Consider the following 20,443-nt stretch of genomic DNA (forward strand, 5'->3'; position numbering starts at 1 on the left):
CAAATAAAATGTTACATGCCTCACGGCTTAAATATAGAGTGGGACATTAATGCGTTTATAAATCAATCATAAATGCTTATTATTATCCCCGTCATTAAACACACATTTCCACATTATAATAATGTCTCTCCGGGAAACACATCCATTGGTGGTGCCTGATGGATATTGGTCTTATATAACTTTAATATTTGGTTTATCACTCCTTTTATCATTTTTTCATTATCTATATCCACACATTTTCTCCTCTTCCATACCACTTCCGTTTTTGAAAGACTGGGTTTATACACTCAAATGTGGTGGTTTCTTTCACATATTGGGTTCTTTTTTTTTGACAAGCTACCCCATATTCATTTATTTATCATTTATTAATACTATACCTTTTTCACATCAGGGATTAGTAACATTATTGTATTCCCTTTTACAGATACGGGAAGGAATGTGTTAGACATAACTTCCACTTTTAATATTAGCACTTTGTTCAAGATACACACTGATGTCTGTATTTATTTTCTTAGTTTTTTGATGAATCTTTTATTTCAATTTTTTTGTCTTTTCTGTTTCACTTAAAAGGATAGTTATCAACATATATATATATATATATATATATATATATATATATATGTAACCACTAGGGAACATGTGCGGTATGACAACCCGTATACCCAGCTGCTACATCCCCCGATTTATTATTACTAATCATCGTTATATTGATACCTCTATTTTTAATTAATGATTGATCTATGGGGAGGGATTTGCTTTGTCAGCCGAATAGGTTAGTTGAACAAGTTAATTCCCCCTTTTTGCCCCCAGTTCTGGTGTAATGAACGCATTTGCGTTCCAAACGTTGTTTGTGTTCCAAACTAGGCCGGCATTTACTTCCTGGATTTGGACTTCAGTGATATGTCCTTCTTGAAGTGTATATCACGTCATTACGCTAGCGCCGAGTGACGCGGTGGTCATGTGACTTACATCACTGACAAACACTTTTGAAGCGGTTGATTGGAGGTTGTTATAGAGGCTTGGTTTCCTATCCCTTCTTGATGTTTGATTAGTCCAGAGTCGGTCACATGACTCTGGAGTTGGTCACATGACCTATAAACCCGGAAGTCATGCTGCACAGGTGTCCTGAATGGATTTTTATGATTTCACATTATATTTTTATATAAAGCGCAGTGGGTGGCAGGTTAGCCTATACCCCAGTTGATGTCTTGGTAGACGAAACGCGTCGGGTGTCTTACGCTATTACAGCCACCTTTTCTCACTGCGCAAAATTTTGTTCATATGAACCAAACTTTTACCTCCCAAGAATTTTTTACTGAAAGTTTTTACCAATAAATTCTTCTTTTTATTATTGGATTTACACCATGTGGAAGCCTTTTTCTTTCTTTTTCCTATGCTGGATGTGGGGGGTTACTGCTTAGTGAACGGTAACCGGCGGATGACCCCAACTTACATCTGAATACGGATCCTGATCAAGACTAACTAACACAGGAACAGTGGGTACTTCTCCAGTTTCCCCAAGAGTGTTGAGATCGTGAAGTCCTTCCCTGCACCCTCCCATGGTTGGAATCACCGTTAACCTTACCGCTTAGTCGGTTAAAGCCTGTATGACTCACCGCCAACGGCCAGTGAGTCCATCTTTTCCGGTAAGGGCATTTCATTTTCCTCCCTGCTAGTTGAAAGTTTGGGTTTATATGAAGATATACCCTAGTTTTGTCATGTAAGTGGTGGTGCAAGATATAAATACGAGTTTTTGAACACCTTCCATTTCAAAAGAACTGTTTACTTTCAGAGACTGTTTTAGTCCATACATTCATTATAGTCATTTGTTGATCACATTGTACCTATTTGTGATGTGCCAAAGAATTTATTGTTGATTGATTTCAATTTTTTCAAAAAAAATCTTTTAAGGGGTCTCTAATGAGACATATTTACACCATTCACAGATACTCACCTATACACTAATTGTGGTAACACCCACGTTTCTAATCTAGTGCACATGTGTAGAGGTGGTCTGCCCACCTACAAACCCCTCTGTCACCACTTTTATCTTTGTTTAAATTATAGCGCTACACTTTTTGTTTCTCAATAACTCTACAACTGCTTGCCCATCTAAATATGTTTACATTGTTTTTTGATGGGACATATGAGGCTTACTTGTATGTCTTGGTGCAATGTTTTGTCATACTATTGTTATTTATTATAAGCTGTCAAATGGACAAATATGTTAAAATATATTTTACTTTACATATAGGAGGTTTTTTATCCAAATTAGTTTTTATTAGTCATGACATGGGCATAAAATAACAAATTCAATGCTCACAAGTACATGCACCTGTGTTGTACATATTTTGTCAAAGGAATGGCTAAAACAAGGGGGGTTGATTTACTAAAACTGGAAAGTGCAAAATCTGGTGCAACTCTGCATAGAAACCAATAAGCTTTTGGGGGTTTTTTTGTCAAAGCTTAATTGAACAAGCTGAAATTAGAAGCTGATTGGCTACCATGCACAGCTGCACTAGGTTTTGCTCTCTCCAGTTTTAGTAAATCAACAGCAAGGGCTCTTACAATATAGCATACACAGTTAGGTGGGACGCCCATCTGAGGTGTCTCAATAGCCGCCATGTGCCCTCATTGGGTTTTCATTGGTGAGTTACAGTGGCGTCTCCAGCTTGCATATTTTGGGGGGGCACATGGGGGGACATGGACAAAAGTAGGGGGGGAACTATTTTATATATATATATATATATATATATATATATATATATATATATATATATATATATATATATATATATATATCCTGGGGCCCTTTATTTCGATCCCACAATAGCCCTTTCACATGTTCTGCAGTGAGCTCCCTTCCTACTGTATTGGGGCCCCCCCCTAGGGTGGCAGAAAACAGGAGATATATGTCACCAGCATACCAAGAAAATATAAGGGTCCAAAGCAGTGGGAGAACTATCAGGGTTGCAAAGGTTGTCTTGCCACCGGACCCTGGTGTTCTGCCACTGAGGGGTAACCCAGCCTCCTCTTGCTGTCCTGCCCCTGCTATTGACAGCGCTGGTCTGGCATCTCTTGGAATTTACAGGCTGGTTCTCCTGTCCTAAGTACGGGAGAAATCAGTCTGTTTTTTCAGTAACTGAGAGTCCTGGTGGAGTGCTTCCTGCAACTCGCTCTTCTCCCTGCCAATGAGTATGCAGGGGAAGGAGCAGATCGGGCGGCCATGGTTATGTGAATGTTCATATTATGCAGTATCAGCGAGCAGAGGGAGGGGGAGGAATTACCCGCAGGAGCTGACTGGGGACGCTCTTCCTCTTAGACATTGCCCTTTTGTAAAAAAAAAAAAAAATGTTTTCATTGGGGGCACAGTATAATGTTGGGGGGGTCAGGGCCCCCTCTGGCCCCCCCTAGGGTCGCCATTGGTGAGTTACACTGTTGTCTACCAGTCTCCAATTATCCAGCTCTACTTGATAGCCATAATGAAGCTATTTAAATCTGTTTAAGTTTATTTTCTGTGTAACTATGAGACTGTATTTGACTATTCTAGATGCTCTGGGTACTACCTCCTGAAGAAGCGACAGTCGTTGCGAAACTTGTTGAGGAACCATTCCTACCCGCATCATTTGTTCCTACCCACTAGATGGGTTTCAGAACACACACTTGTTAACCTGTTTTTTACAATAATTTTGGCATATTTCCTGCTGTGACTGTACTTTTTTATATTTTTTCTAAATAAATGTATATCTTTTAATATAACCCTATGCACTTCCAATTACTGGGTACCGAGATAGTCCTCCCACCATACTGGCGTTACTAGGCAATAATATTTGGAGTAGCCTTAGCTAACCCGTCCTTCTCATACACAGAAAGAATTTATTACTTAGACAATTTGCAAATCAAATCAAATTCCTAATTAGATTTACAGTCAAAAAAAAATTATGAACAGGCAGGCACTTTATTGCAAAAAAGACATGCAATACCTCCTCTATAATGAAAAAAAACCTACCTGCCTGTTCACAGTCTTCTGCAGAATGTACATTGTGCTGCACATGCACAGCTTAGTTTGACTGATACCATCCTGTGCAAACCAATCAAGATGGCCGAAGACCAGCACTTGGAAAAAGCCAGCACTGCCGAGGGACCTTACAGTTGTTAGAAAATTGGAGTAGAATGGGCAATCTTTCATTTAGTTCTGCTTTAAGACAAATGACAAAAGAAACCTAATAACAGACTGATAAACGTCCAACTCCTTCGCAATATCAAATGGCACAAGGCAGGGATGCCCCCTCTCTCCATTAGTATTCGCCCTGGGGGATGGAAACTCTCGCAGCTGCCATACAATCCCACCAACAGATCTCAGGTTTACAAGTTGGAGACACCACCCATAAACTAGGACTATATGCCGACAATGTCATCATATTTATGACTAATGCCGTGTACTTTTCGACCGGACTGGTCCGACGGACCGAATACGGTGGACAATCCGCCCGTGTGTGGGCTCCATCGCTCCAGATCCAAAAATCTGACGGACTTTAGATTTGGAACATGTTTAAAATTTGTCTGACGGACTCGAGTCCGGTCGAATAATCCGCTGGTCTGTATGCTAGTCTGACGGACGAAAACCCACGCTAGGGCAGCTATTGGCTACCGGCTATCACCTTCCTTATTTTAGTCCGGTCGTACGTCACCACGTACAAATCCGTCAGACTTTGGTGTGATTGTGTGTAGGCAAGTCCGCCCGTTCAAAAGTCCGTCAGAAGTCCGTCAAAAGTCTGTCGGAAAGTCCGTCGGACCAGTTCGGTCGAAAAGTCCGCCCGTGTGTACGCGGCATAACCCTACCCAGTCCCTCCCAGCGCTCTATGACCTTCTCACAGACTTTGACCAGCTCTCATTATACAAAATTAACTGCAACAAATACAATCTAATCGGTATCTGCCTAGACCAAACAACAATATCAACTATTACTTGTCCCCGTTTCCATGGGCCCCATCCTCAATGTTTACATACTTAGGGATTCAGTTAACCACCCTCTCGTGCATTACTCTCCGCACGAATTATGAAGCACTCCTCAAGAAATGATCAGATGTCTGCTCCTCTCTCCAATCCACCAGCACCTCCTGGGCTTGAAAAATATCACTAGCCAAAATGTTCCTCTTGCCTCATCTCCTGTACTTTTTCACCGTCCCAGTTCCACTCCTGTCTCACCAAATTGACATGCTCCAGCGTACCCTTAACAACTTCATATGGGAAGGCAAACGCCCCAGAGTTAAAAAAAATTCTTACAAAGCCACTCTTCTACACCAAGCTCAACACTGGTGGACAACCAACTCTCGCCCTCTCTGGGTGCAAATAGAAGGGGAGGCCCTCAAGCAATCAACCAAACCCCTACTGGCTGCTATCTGGATGCAACACTGACCTGCACCATCCTTTCTAGCCACAATAAATGCAGCAACCAAAATATCATTCATTTGGGTGCTTACAGAAACAATTGTAAGTACCCCTGACAATGCTATAGATTGTCTCAACCCATGTTTCTGTCACTTTTGTTGCACAGCTTAGTCTGCAGGTACAAGTGAAGTAAAAGTATAAAGTATATAGGCTTGTACTAATTAAAAAGGAATTAAAGTGACACTAAACAATATCCTTATCAGTGGCGGAATTACCAGGGTCGCAGAAGTTGCGTTTGCTACTGGGCCCTTGATTTCCGCCACTGTAGAGGGGCCCGCCGCCGCCCAGGAGATAGTACACTACTACACTGGTCATTCACGGGGACTTCCCGTCCGTTGTGCCCATCCTCTCCGGCTGCTCCGCCCATCCTCCCCGCCCGCACTCATGGGCACACTGCACAGTCCCCCCGCTCCGCCCATCCTCTCCACCCATCCTTGCTTCCCGCACTCATGGCACAGTCCCCACCCGCTTCGTCCATCTTCCCTGCCTGCTCTGCCCGCTCCGCCCATCCTCTCCGCCTGCACTCAAGGGCACAGTCCCCGCCCGCTCCACCCATCTTCTCTGGCTCTGCTTGCACTCACAGGCCCCACCCATCCTCTCTGCTCGTCCAAGCAAGACCTAGCAAGGAGGGGGAACCAAGTGATCTGCCACTGATTCCCCCCACACCATCACTACTACTGCCACTGATACCCCCCCACCACCACCACTACTGCCACTGATACCTCCCCACCACCACCACTACTGCCACTGATACCCCCCCCACACCACCACCACTACTGCCACTGATACCCCCCCACACCACCACCACTACTGCCACTGATACCCCCACCACCACTACTGCCACTGATACCCCCCCACCACCACTACTGCCACTGATACCCCCCACACCACCACCACCACTACTGCCACGGATACCCCCCCACACCACCACCATTACTGATACCCCCCACAACACCACCACTACTGCCACTGATACCCCCCACACCACCACCACCACTACTGCCACTGATACCCCCCACCACCATAACTACTGCCACTGATACCCCCTACACCACCACCACTGCCACTGATACCCCCCACACCACCACCACCACTACTGCCACTGATACCCTTCACACAACCACTGCTGCCACTGATACCCCCACCACCACAACCACTGCTGCCACTGATACCCCCCACCACCACCACTACTGCCACTGATACCCCCACCCCACCACCACCACTACTGCCACTGATACCCCCATACCACCACCACCACTACTGCCACTGATACCCCCCACACCACCACCACTACTGCCACTGATACCCCCCACACCACCACCACCACCACTGATACCCTGATACCCCCCACACCACCACCACCACCACTGATACCCTGATACCCCCCACACCACCACCACTGATACCCTTCACACAACCACTGCTGCCACTGATCAACCCCACCATGACCACCACTGCCACTGATCCTATCCCGCAACCACCATCCTTGCCACTGATACTATTCCCCTCCTCACCACTCATACCATCCCACCCCTCCAACCACCACCCTCGCCACAGATCTCATCCTCCCACCCCTGCTACCACTCATTTCATCAAATGCCCCCCACCGCTGCAACTCATCCCATCCAATCCCCCTTCCATTACCACTCATCAGGATTTTCCAAAAATAATCCTTACACATCCATTTCGTCTTGGCCCTGAAATCAATTTCTTTACTGTGTTTTTCTGCCTCCTTCTATTGTCCTCCAAGAGCTCTACAACCTCTTCTTTTCTCCTTCATCTTTGTTTGTTTGTAACTAGACCATTTTGGAAGCAATCCTACATACAGTGGAACCATGGGGAACAAAAATAGCCACCCTCTAACATGAAAGTTAGAGGTTTTAGTTTAACTTTTTAAAGTTAAAGCGGACCTTCAGTCATTTTTTTCAACTTTACATCTATTAAATTTTCTGTCCTTGTTGTTTTAACTTTGGATAGTACATTTTTTTTCTGCCAGTAAATACCTTATACAGCCCACTTCCTGTTTCTTGTCTGGTCATTAGCCTAGGCTTATGACATCATGTACATCTCTCTCTCTCACTCTCGTGAGAGTTTGCTAGGAAGGGAAGGGGGATGAGTCATACGTGGGCCAATAAAAGCTGCAGGGCTATAGAGCTGGAAGTGTGCCTCTGTGTGTCTGTGTAAATCCAGGAAGTGAACAGGCAGCAGCTACAGTTGCCCACAGTTAAAATGACTGCAGCCAGACTTAGTAGAGGGAGATTTCTGCAGCATATTTGGCAAGTACAGAATTACAGTATATATAAAATAATATGAAAAGAGGTTGGAGGAAAGCTTCAGAATGGCAAAGATGTTTTATAATAAATTATGTGAGCATACTGCAGTTCCTCTTTAAGAATATGTACTTGAATAGAATTTGAGTTTTTAAACCAGATATCAGTGTCACTTTAATATACAGAGTACTAATACTACATATATTACCTGCATATAGTTACCAGAATACAACACTTAGTCAAAAATATACATACAGTGCTCAGCATAAATGAGTACACCCCTTTTGAAAAGTAAGATTTTAATTAATATCTCAATGAGCACAAGAACAATTTCCAAAATTTTGACAAACCTGAGTTTTATAAAGCATTTGTGTCAGCTCCATTACATGAAAGTAAGGTTAATAATATATTTTAGATTACAAAATCTTCAGTTTTACTCAAATTAAGTGATGCAAAAATGAATACACCCCACAACAAAAACAACTACATCTAGTATTTTGTATGACCTCCATGATTTGTAAGCACAGCACTGAGTCTTCTTGGTACGGAATGAACAAGTTGGTGACATATTGCAACATCTATCTTTTTCCATTCTTCAAGAGCAACCTCTTTTAGAGCCTGGATGCTGGATGGAGAGGTTCAGATCAGGAGACATACTTGGCCACTTAATCACTTTCACCCTGTTCTTTTTTAGAAATGCAACAGTGGCCTTAGATGTGTGTTTTGGATCATTGTCATGTTGGAAAAGTGCACGATGACCAAGGGCACAGAGTGATGGTAGCATCTTCTCTTTCAATATAGAGCAGTACATCTGTGAAGTCATGATTCCATCAATAAAATGCAGCTCCCTGACACCAGCAGCACTCATGCAGCCCCACAGAAGAATACTGCCACCACCATGTTTCACTGTAGGCACCATGCATTTTTCCTTTGTACTCCTTACCTTTGCGACACCATACAGTTTTGAAGCCATCAGTTCCAAAAACATTTATCTTGGTCTCATCACTCCATTGTACAGAGTCCCAGCAGTCTTCTTCTTTTTCAGTATGGGCCCTGGCAAATTCTAGGCGGGCTTTTTTGTGCATGGGTTTTAGGAGAAGCTTCCATTGTGGACGACACCCATGCATGCCATTTCTCTGCAGTGTATGCCGTATTGTGTCACAGGAAACAATCACCCCAGTTTGTCCTGCTACTTCTTTAGCTAACTGCAGTGAACTTGCATGGCGATTTTCTTCAACCCTTCTCACCAGAAGATGCTCCTGTCCAGGTGTTAACTTTCGTGGACAGCCTGGATGTCTCTGTTAGAGGTTTGCAGTTCCATCTTTGTTAAATTTTGTATCACTTTTGCTACAGTATTCTGGCTGATAAGTAAAGCTTTGCTGATCTTCTTGTAGCCTTCACCTTTCTTGTGTAAAGCAATTATTTTCTTTCTCAGTCCTTGTGACATTTCTCTTACATGTGGTGCCAATGCTGACAACATGAAATGGGAAGGGGTTTTCTTTGTTAAAGCGGAGTTCCACCCATAATATAATCTTTACATAAATCAGCAGCTTTGAGCATGCACAACAACATTTGGGCAACAATTTTTTTTTTACTTACTCTGTCTGCATTGTTGCTATGGGGTCCCTTCTAATCTGCAACTTCCGGTCTGCGGCGATTTACGTCATATCCCGTGGCGCCTGTGCTCCTTGGAGATGTGTGTCATTGTTTCCCAGGAGTCAGTGGGCAGCGCCGAAGGCTAGCATCGCGTTCTTTCATGCTGTCAGCACTACACCCCACTTACAATGCACATGTGCGAGATCGGGAGGTGCATGCTGGGTAGCCAGCATGCACTTATCTCGGAAGAGAGTCCTAGTGGGCTTCACATGCCCACAATTAAGATGGAATCACTCAGGAACATGAAAATAAGGTAAGTAAATTATAAAAATATATATAGAATATTAAAATATATAAAAAAATTATAAAAAAAATACACTGGGAACAGGATTTAAATATATACGTGCGTTAATGTATATTACTGCATGCAAGCAGAGGGGATGCCTAAAAGAAAAAAAAAATATGTGGGCGGAACTCCGCTTTAAGTAACACCCTTTTATAATCAACTGTCTGCTGGACACCTGTTTAATGAATAATTAGACTCATCTGTAGTTGAATTCTTGTTAGTAAGGATTTTGCTGTCTATAATTTGGCTTTGCTCTTAAGACTTTTATTGGAGTGTATTCATTTTTGCAACATGGTCTTGAACAAATTTGTTAGGAAAAATACTATTTTGTGTGTGCAAATTAACAAATCTTGGTTGCAATCAATGGCCCGCAATTGTGGGAGTATTTTATAGTATAGTGTCCCAAAGAAAATGGGACCCAAAAAAAATGTTGATTCTGAAAGGAAAGTAAGGCTAGGTTCACACCTATGCGAATTGGATGTGGGTTTGCTCACATTCAAATCACATGGTAGGAGATTGTGGCCGGCTCTCTGTGGAGCCGGTTCACATATCTCTGCTGCGGCTCCGGTGAGAATTTTCACAGGGGTCCTGTGTGTCTTTTGGTCCATTTCAGGTCTGAATTCAGCCAAAAATTCGGGCTGAAATCGAACCTGAAACAGTAAATGGGGATTCACCAATCTGCTGTGAGCCATGGGTCAATGGTGTGAACCCAACCTAACATTTTTCTGACAAATCTTTTGGGGTGTACTGTTTTATGCTGTGCACTGTACTGTAAGCAATGCTTGAACCAACTTAGAGATGTTGAAGCCTATGAAGAAAGACTATTATGTAACTGTGACAATGGATCATTCCGATTGCAATGGAAAAATTATGCATTGTTCAATTTCTCCTTGTCTGTGTCATAGCAAAGTTTTGACATCAATAACCAGTGGGATATAAAGACAATTTACCTGTTACATTTTCGTGAATTATACAAAAATAATTGGAGCCCAGCTCCAGCCTTTTTTATTTCTTTTAGTCTGGGAATAGTAGGGAAGAGCTAGAAACCCTGTCAGGATTTATATGCCGTCTGTGTCCCCGATGAAATTTCCTCTGACTTGCTGCTAAGTCTGATACTTGTTACCTAGACAGGATATAAGGGGAAATCTCCTCAACAGGGAAACAGACAGCAATAATATCGGAGACAGGGTTTAATGCTTCTCTGCTGGGAAAAACTGTTTTTATCTTTGTTCCTGTCAAACTTACTTCATCCCCGAGGCAGTGCTGGGTCCTCTGTCTAGTGTGCAGGTGCTGCAAATTTCACCTGGAGTGCTGGCATCATATCCAATCAGCAACCAAGTGCCAGCAAAGTCAAGTAATGCGTCACTATACCCAAGCTCAACCCCCTGTGCTTCCAGTGTCTACTGTGCTTCAAAATAATGCGCCTCTAAGTGCAGGGTACAGTGATGGGGACTACTTGTGCCCTGTCATAGATGACAGGTACATCAATGACATTCTATTGTTTTGGATTGCATCAGTAGAGACTCTCAATAAATTCAAACAGCTAATGACAGTAAACCAATGGCAGGAAATAACATTCTCCATGCCAGCGATGGTCATCCTAAATTTTGATACTATTTCTTTTGGTCAGTATCCCCCAGTTTCCTGCAGCTAAGGATATGAATTTTCAGAGGGAGAACGATGTCCTACATTTGAGCGACGCCCTATATTAAAAGAATCGAGTTTTAAGGATCAAGTTTTGCAGACAGCCTTTCATAGATTCTTGGAAAATAGAAAAATGGGTTTTAGGAGGAGAATCAAAGAAAGAACTGATACATTTTTGAGACTTATCACAAAATTTTCACAGCAACATGAGATTATACAACACATTTTGACTTGCCGTTGGCATTGGTTGTGAGTGCAGATTGTGAGATATGTTTCACCATCACCTAAAACTACACCTACACTTGCCACGTCAATTAAAGATTATCTAACACATAGTCAATTTGCTTTCTAAGTTTGTACAGTATGTGAAAGTAATATCCACCGTTATTATGTTAAATTATTAGGTAATTCTGGTCTACTGTAATAAAAACATTACAGGGGTTCTAAGCCTTACCTACTCTAAACAAAACTTAAAAAAAAAAATGATGCCTCTTAAAGTGGTAGCAATGTCCACTTTTGAACTATAATAAGACTTATCTGTAGGTACAGTGAATATCTTCTAAACTTGTACTGTTTATTCACACAGGATGCAGCGCATGCACTCTAAAGGGATGACATACCTGTGCTGTACCTTCAGAGCTCCATGCCAGGGCCTTGACTCCCACTCGCATGGGCGAGAGTGATGTCATCGCGGCTCGGCCATTCATAGTCATAGCCCGCAAAGGAAGACTGGGTGAAGATGGAAACCCTGTCAGTGGTGACAGCGTGCCGCTGGAGGGCTTCGTTCTAAGATAAGTATCTCATACTGAGCTAGCATGATATGTATACTAGCACATTATGCCATTGTCTTGCAGGGGATTTATTTTTATTTTTTTTAATGCCCAAGTTTACTACCATTTTAAACTTTAAACTAACACTGTCAAAAACTTTTTTAAAAATGCAGGTAAAAACACAGAAATATCAAGTATTTTAAATGCAGTGGTTTTCCTTTCCATAAATTATCTTTTATTCACTTGCAATGTGCTTTTGAACTTGCTAGTAAGTTTAACTGCTCCAGGAAGAGTCAGTTCCCTAGTAGAGCACTGTTAACTCCTTACTCCTAACATGTTATAGCCCTCTCCTCTTCTGGGGGTGTCTAATCCCTGCCTGTGCTTGCCCAGCTCCTCCCCCCTCCCCTTCACATTTCCACATAAAAGTTTATGTAGATGATGGAGGAGGGGGCGAAGGTGAACACTATAGAGCAGCCATTCTCAACCAAAGTTCCTCCAGGGATAGGGGTTCCTTGATTTGTGGCCAACTGATCTCCCATCTGATCATGCCTGTATAGTTGCAGGTCCAACACCACTTGGCAAAACCAGTGGCATGACTGCAAGGGTGTATTCTGTCCACCCCTGTAAGGGAAGCATTCTTCCCTCTTACCACCACCAATGTAAGGGGAATATTATCAATGACCCTCAGTAGACTAATCTCTCCAGTAGTTCCCTGAGACCTGAAAGACATTTCAAGGGTTCCTCTGAGGTAAAAGGGTTGGAAAGGCTGTTCTAGAGTATCACTTGAGTGGCAGCTTTGTGTCTGCTGGGGCTTGGGAAATTAAATCAAAGATGGTGGCACCCAGCAGCAGTCTCATGTCTTTTGGATGTCTACACAAGGGAATATTCTGATGAATGGTCAGGCCCCTGGGTCTCTAAGATTTAACTGCAGACATGCTTGACCAAATATGACTAGGTTTGTTTATGCCTGGTTTATTATTGCATCATTTAATTATACCATATTAATACAAACCACATATTTCTAAGATGAACATCATAGTGCAACCTAAAACAGGACAAGACAATTAGAGGCAAATAACTTTTACCCTGCACAAATGGTATTGTAGCTGTCAAAGAAAAAAAAACTGAAAAGATGCCAAACCTTGCATTACAGACATAATAATGAACATAAAAGAAGGTGAAAAGGATAGTCTGTATTGCTCAGAGGAACCAAACATGTTTGATTTCCAATTCTCTAACCTACACTAGAAAGCTGAAATCATGAAAATGTCTGTTAGCAAAAGCAAGCATCCTTTGAGTCATCGAGTTTATACAAATGAGCTTAGTTTTCCGCACCCACCACATCTGTTTCCCTACATCTGCTTGCACTAACCCAGGCTCCTGCACCAACCCAATATACTGGTCAAAACAGTCCTGGGATCAGTGTTTCTGCAGCAAGCACTGAGGGTGACAGAGGGCAGTATAAGAAAAGCTCATTTTAATTTATGTACCGGTAAGTAATATGGCTAAAAACACATTTGCTTGTAAATTGCAGCTGACATTTCTTCCAATTCTGGTATTTTCTCACCTACAAAAGCCAGATAAAGGTTATGATACCCCTTAAGCTAATAAAGAAGAAACTTTCCATTGCACAACGTGTACAGAAAAAGAGCTAAGTGCCAAAGCTGATTAATGAGTTTTATGGATAGATAAACCTCATATACTGTTGTTTAAAAAGGGTGCTTATGAACAGTCTATATTTTTTCTGAATGAAATACAGTCAAAGAAAAATATTTTAAACAAATTCATCGTATCATTCTCTTGCAATTCCAATGGGAAGTAGTTCCATTAATCCAGCAACCTTTGTGCAACCCATTTATTTTTCAGTTCTTTCTTGAAACTGCAACCATTCAATACGAGTTATATAGTACATATCACTTTCCTCCTATGACACGCTTGGTTGAACACCTTAATGTTTATAAAATGTTCTGTTCACATGAAACCTTTGAATGGTATAGCCCAGCGTTTTATACATTTCTATGGAAACACAACCATTATGTAAATGAAACAGAAGGCTCCCACATCATAAATGGAAGCCATTTAAACATGTTCTGTTTTTTTTTTTTTTTTTTTTATTTCTATCATATGTACTGTATCTGGGGTCAAGAGCTGCCTATGAATTCTGTATATCATTTTTTTCACAACATTAGGACATTCAACTCACCCCAGGAAGTGTCTTCTGCTCATGCAGGGCTGTTTGTGCTTTGATGGCAGAGTCTCTGGCACAATATGTGAGGAAGGCACAGCCTGGAGTAGAAATTACACAGACATGTAAAAAAAAAATATCCAGATTCCTATAAAAAAAAAAATGTTACACGTTTTTTATCTTTTAAACCTGTTACACGTTTTTTATCTGGATAGCCTGCCAGTAAAAACACTTTCTGTTGTTTCTGCCGTGTGTGTTTCTTCAGTTGGCAAATCAGGTGCCTACCAGATCTATCAGATAGGTAGCCTATTGGTCAATTAAGAGAGTCTATGTGGCAGATTGACAACATCACTGCTTATTGCAAAGTAATGGCAGGTAAGAAACATGTAACAGGTTCGCAAAAAAAAACAATTTGCTAAACGAAACTGTATACAATGAGGTATGATTCCAAACATACTAAAAAATAGATTCTGAGTTTTATATACACTTTAAAAGAATTTATATAGCAGACTCTTAGTTCTTGTACATGTATATCAATAAGGCAAGTCTAAATAGGTAGCTATCTAAGATTAGGAGAGTAGCATAATTCATATAACGTACAGAAGCGGTCCATATATGCAATGCAGGAATAGCTACAACATTCTAAAAGCTAAATATAACCAATTAAAATCTGGTGTCTTTCTGAGGCAAGGATGACACGGCCACCATCTGTAGAACAGAGAGAGTCAAGAGGGCCTGAAAGGTCAGCAGTAGAGTGGGAGCAGTTTGTGCTTCACTGATAACTGGTCCTTTTCATCTGCATTAAGTGGGCTCTGCTCTGAGCAGCTAGAAGCTTTTGGGAAAAAAGCAAAAGGTATATACTATAAGCGGGATTCTGCTGTAAAAGTGCACCCACAAATACATATATTTTTTTTATAATTCTTGTACTGTCTTGAAAAAGTATGGAAAACTTAAACAAATATGGCACTAAGATCTTTTTACACCACCATGCATTAATACAAATATATAATATCATTATAGAGCATCATGTACATAATGGCTAAAAATATCATGCAAATACACAGGGTTAGTGATAATAGAAGCCAAGCACTCTTCGGCACAACATCTAACCCCTACTTCATGAAAGTGGAGTTCCACCCACTTTTACAACTCTTCAGCATCCCTCACTAAACTGTGCACTGCAAACGAATTGGATATTTTTACATTTTTTTTCTCAGCAACTACTGTATATCTGCTGTATTCATTTTTCACTTCCTCCTCCCTAGCCGTGGCTCATCACATCATTTCCTGTTTGCAATGCCTTCTGGGAAGGGGCGGCAACTTCCTCTGACACTGCCGTTGCTATGGAAACCTGACCTGAAACCTATTACACCGCTTGTGCGAGATCTGCAAGGATGAGATCCAGGAAAAAATACAGTCTGGCTTCAGATGCCCACACTTAAGATGGCCACGGCCTGCTGTAAGTTTATAAAATAACAAACTGCTGCTATAAACAAACAAAACAGACCTTAGTTTACAGACTAACTTTACTAGAATACATTAAGCTTGTGTATTATATGGGTATTTTTATTTAAAAAGTATAATTTTGTCCGGAACACCACTTGAAGGACCTTACTGAAGAAGAGATTAGATGTTAGTTATCCACATGTAACATCTAATATAACTCATTATTTCACATGGCAGCTAAATTACCTCTCCAAATAAAATTAAGCTTGTAGGTTTCTGGACGTGGCACTATTTATGGTTTAACACATTAATAATATAGAGGTTTTTTTGGTTCTATCTTATTTAACCACTTCAGCCCCGGAAGATTTAGTGCTTAATGACCAGGCCATTTTTTGCAATACGGCACTGCGTCGCTTTAACTGACAATTGCACGGTCGTGCGTCACTGTACCCCAACAAAGTTGACGTTCTTTTTTTCCCACAAATAGAGCTTTATTTTGGAGGTATTTGATCACCTCTGCAGTTTTTTTTTTTTTTTTTGCGCTATAAACAAAAGAAGAGCGACAATTTTGAAAAAAATACAATATCTTTTACTTTTTGCTATAATAAATATCCCACATTTTTTTATCAAAAAACTAATTTTTTTCCTCAGTTTAGGCCGATATGTATTTGATAAAAAAAATTGCAATAAGCGTTTATTGATTGGTTTGCATAAAAGTTATAGCGTCTACAAAATAGGGGATAGATTTATGGCATTTTTATTATTATTATTGTTTTTTACTAGTAATGGCGGCGATCTGCAATTTTTATCGGGACTGCGATATTGTGGACACATCGGACACTTTTGACACATTTTTGGGACCACTGACAATTATACAGTGATCAGTGCTATAAAAATGCACCTATTACTGTATAAATGTCACTGGCAGGGAAGGAGTTAACACCAGGGGGGCGATCGAGGGGTTAACTATGTTCCCTGGGTGTGTTCTAACTGAAGGGGGGATGGAACTGTCTAGGAGGAAAGAGAGATCAGTGTTCCTACATAGTAGGAGCACGCGATCTGTCTCCTCTCCCCTGAGAGAACCAGGATCTGTGTGTTCACACACACAGATCCCGGTTCTTGCACTGTCACAAGTTCGCCGGGCACTCGCATCAGCTCCGTGCACACAATGCGCACGCCTCCGGCTAGTGGCCAAAAGGCAATGCAACGTAAGGTAACGCCGTTTCACCCAGCTATGCCATTCTGCTGCAGTAAAACTGCGGCGGCTGGTCGGCAAGTGGTTAATTGGCTCATATTTTGTTGGTAAGACTTTAAAATATACAGCCTTGTCCTCTTTAATGTACATCCTTGCCCTCTGCCACGTACCTTGAAGGTGAGCCTGACGTGCAGAGGGAGACCTCTCGTACAGCTCTGGTTCCGGGATCACTAGAGTGGAAACAGTGACCTTCGGAGCACAACGGGGTAGGAGAGCCTGCAGGTTCCGCTTGACTGAAGATGGAGTCCGCTTGGCGGAGACAGGAACAGGCTTAATTGCTGAGGATGCAGGAACGCTGAGAAGTATCAGGCAGGTGTGCACAGATGCAGGACTTGTAGGCAGATGCACACGGATGCAGAACTTGTAGGCAGATGCACATGAATGCAGGACTTGGAGGCAGATGCACACAGATGCAGGACTTGTAGGCAGATGTACACAGATGCAGGACTTGTAGGCAGATGCACACAGATGCAGGGCTGCAGGCAGGAGCAGGGTCAGACAAGCCAGGTCATAGCAGTGGATCAATCAGACAGAAGCAGCAGGCAGAAAATGGTCAAAAACCAGGCAGGATCGACAACAGGAGATCAAACAAACAGGAACACAGAGCAGGTCAAAGGCAAGCCAAGGGGTCAGGACTGGAGACAGCAGCGAGGTCAGGAGAAGCCGGGTAACACTGGAGCAGATGCAGGTTCAGGATCGGGTACAGGATGAGCTGCAGATCAGACAGCAAGGATGCATTCTGAAGAGGCCCCTTTTAAGGATCACTGGGCGCCAAAGCTGTGTTACTGTGCGTGCGTCCGCGATATGCGCACGCGCATGCGCACTGGCGACGGTCTATTCACTGCTGACAGAACAGATCCCAATGGACCCATGCGCCCGCAGCCAGTTGCAGAGCCATGCGCAGTACGTCCATGACATTGCCCCCCCCTTAAAGGCAACCTCCGGGTGCCCAACAGAACTCTTTTTTGGGGGTGACTGTGAAAAAACGCCCGGATCAATCTTGGAGCGTGAACATCCTGCTTAGGTTCCCACGAGTTCTCTTCTGGGTCATACCCCTTCCACTTAATGAGGTACTGTAGTTGATTACCCCTTCTTCTGCAATCAAGGATAGCCTACACCTCAAATTCCTGGTCCCCGTCGATTATTATGGGTTCTGGAGGGCCGGAACCCCTGTCCGGAAAGGGGTCTGGTATCGTGGGCTTAAGTAAAGACACATGAAAAACTGGGTGAACCTTGAGTGAGTCTGGTAAGGTAAGTTCATAGGAAACTTCGTTTAGTTTTTTGTTAAAGGGCCAATGAATTTAGGTGCCAGTTTTTTTGAGGGGCAGGCCATTCTGAGGTTGGTAGTTGACAACCTTACTTGGTCACCTGGCTGGAGAGATAATTCACCTCTTCTTTTCCGGTCGTAAGTTTTCCTGTTGGTTGCTTGTGCCTTGACTATAGTTTCTTGCAGAAGTTTGTTGTTTTGTTTCAAGAAGTCAACAGTAGTCTGTACCGCTGGGACCGGAGACTCCGGAACAATATCAGGTAAGAAGACTGGGTGAAACCCATAATTAGCAAAAAACGGGGACTGGCCTGTAGCAGAATGGCTGGCATTGTTAAAAGCGAACTCCGCTAGGGGTAACAGTCCTACCCAATCGTCTTGAACGAATGTAGTGAAGCACCGGATATATTGTTCGAGGGTCTGGTTTGTCCTCTCGGTCTGGCCGTTAGTCTGCGGGTGGTAAGCAGAAGACATAGATAGAATAATCTTCAAGACTTTACATAATGCTCTCCAGAAACGAGAAGTGAACTGGACTCCCCTGTCCGAAACTATATTCGTTGGAATTCCGTGTACCCGGACAATTTCCCTGATGAAAACCCGGGCAGTCTCCATGGCGGAGGGTGTGTTTTTCAATGGTATAAAGTGGGCCATCTTCGACAAACGATCAACGACTACAAAGATAGCCGTACATCCTTCAGACAGGGGTAGTTCTACTATGAAGTCCATAGTAATCATGCTCCGTGGTTGCTCAGGGATGGGTAGTGGTCTGAGAAGCCCCCAAGACTTAGTTCTAGTGGACTTGTTCTGAATACAGACAGTACAATACTTGACATACTCTTTGCAGTGTTTCTCAAGATTTAGCCACCAGAACATGCGCTGAATCAGCTCCAGAAGCTCCAGAGTCTTGTGGACCCCAAAATGGCCAGCCAGAGGATTATCATGGCAAAGACTGAGTACCTTTGTCTGGAAAGTCTCTGGTACGAAAATGTTATTGTCTTTCCAAAGTAACCTGTCCCTTGGCAACAGGGTGACTCCTGAAGGACTGGATATTCCCGCTGAGGCTTGTCTTAGGCTGGGCATCAAATCAGACTGAAGGAGAAGGAAGTTGTTGTGGGATAAGATGGTATCAGGAACTGAAGTCTCTTTAGGATCATCGAACATACAGGAGAGGGCATCTGGTTTGACGTTATTTGACCCCCGCCGGTAAGTGATATGGAACAAGAATCTGGAGAAAAATAGCGTCGTGCTTGACGCGACTTCAGGTGCTTGGCAGTTCTTAGATACTCCAGATTCTTGTGTTCGGTGTAAATGAGTATGGGATGTGCTGCCCCTTCCAGCAGGTACCTCCACTCTTCGAGCGCAGCCTTGATAGCCAGGAGTTCCCGATCACCCACATCATAATTTCTCTCGGCAGGAGAAAGTTTACGGGAGAAAAAGGCTATGGGATGCATCAAATCCTTCAGACCCTGGGGCTGGGAGATGACTGCTCCTACTGCCACTTCTGAGGCGTCCACCTCGAGTAGCTAAGGTAAGGAGGGATCTGGATGACTCAAGATGAGGGCAGAGGTAAAAAGTCCTTTCAAGGTGGTAAAGGCCCTCTGGGCCTCAGAATTCCAATGGAACCGGACATTTTGCTTAGTCAGCTGTGTGATTGGGGGAATGATGTTGGAGAACCCCTTGATGAACCTGCGGTAAAAGTTTGCGAATCCGACAAACCGCTGTACCCCTTTCCTGTCTGATGGTGCAGGCCAGTCCAGGACAGCTGTGACTTTCTGCGGATCCATTTTGAACCCCTCAGTGGAGATCACCAGACCTAGGAACTGAATATTCTGCTGCTCGAATTCACACTTTTCAGGTTTAGCATATAGTCCGTGTTGGCGGAGTCGGCAGAGTACAGTCTTAACGTGCTTTCGGTGCTGATCCAGGGATGAGGAGAAAATCAAGATATCATCCAGATAAATGATCACAAAAATGTCTAGGCAGTCTCTGAAAATATTATTCACAAAGTGCTGAAAGGTTGCAGGGGCGTTACACAGACCAAAGGGCATCACTAAGTACTCATAGTGGCCGAATCTAGTACGGAAAGCAGTCTTCCACTCATCCCCTGCACGAATTCGTACCAAGTTGTAGGCCCCTCGCAGGTCTAGCTTGGTGAAGACAGCTGTGGTACGTAGTCTTTGGAGGAGCTCGGGTACCAGAGGCAAAGGATACCGGTT

At 42.9% G+C, this 20,443-nt stretch overlaps 1 protein-coding gene across 2 annotated transcripts in view; it reads right to left on the reverse strand.

The window, feature by feature from the left end:
- Positions 1 to 20,443, reverse strand: part of CELF5 (CUGBP Elav-like family member 5) — a 269,988-nt gene that overhangs the window by 160,776 nt on the left and 88,769 nt on the right. For both annotated transcript variants that reach the window (XM_073593820.1, XM_073593812.1), the window contains exon 2: positions 14,281 to 14,363. In XM_073593820.1, coding sequence (XP_073449921.1) covers positions 14,281 to 14,363 — 83 coding nt within the window. The remainder of the gene's footprint in view (positions 1 to 14,280; positions 14,364 to 20,443) is intronic.

Source organism: Aquarana catesbeiana, linkage group LG01 (genome assembly GCF_042186555.1).
Source record: "Aquarana catesbeiana isolate 2022-GZ linkage group LG01, ASM4218655v1, whole genome shotgun sequence".
Taxonomy (NCBI): Eukaryota; Metazoa; Chordata; class Amphibia; order Anura; family Ranidae; genus Aquarana; species Aquarana catesbeiana.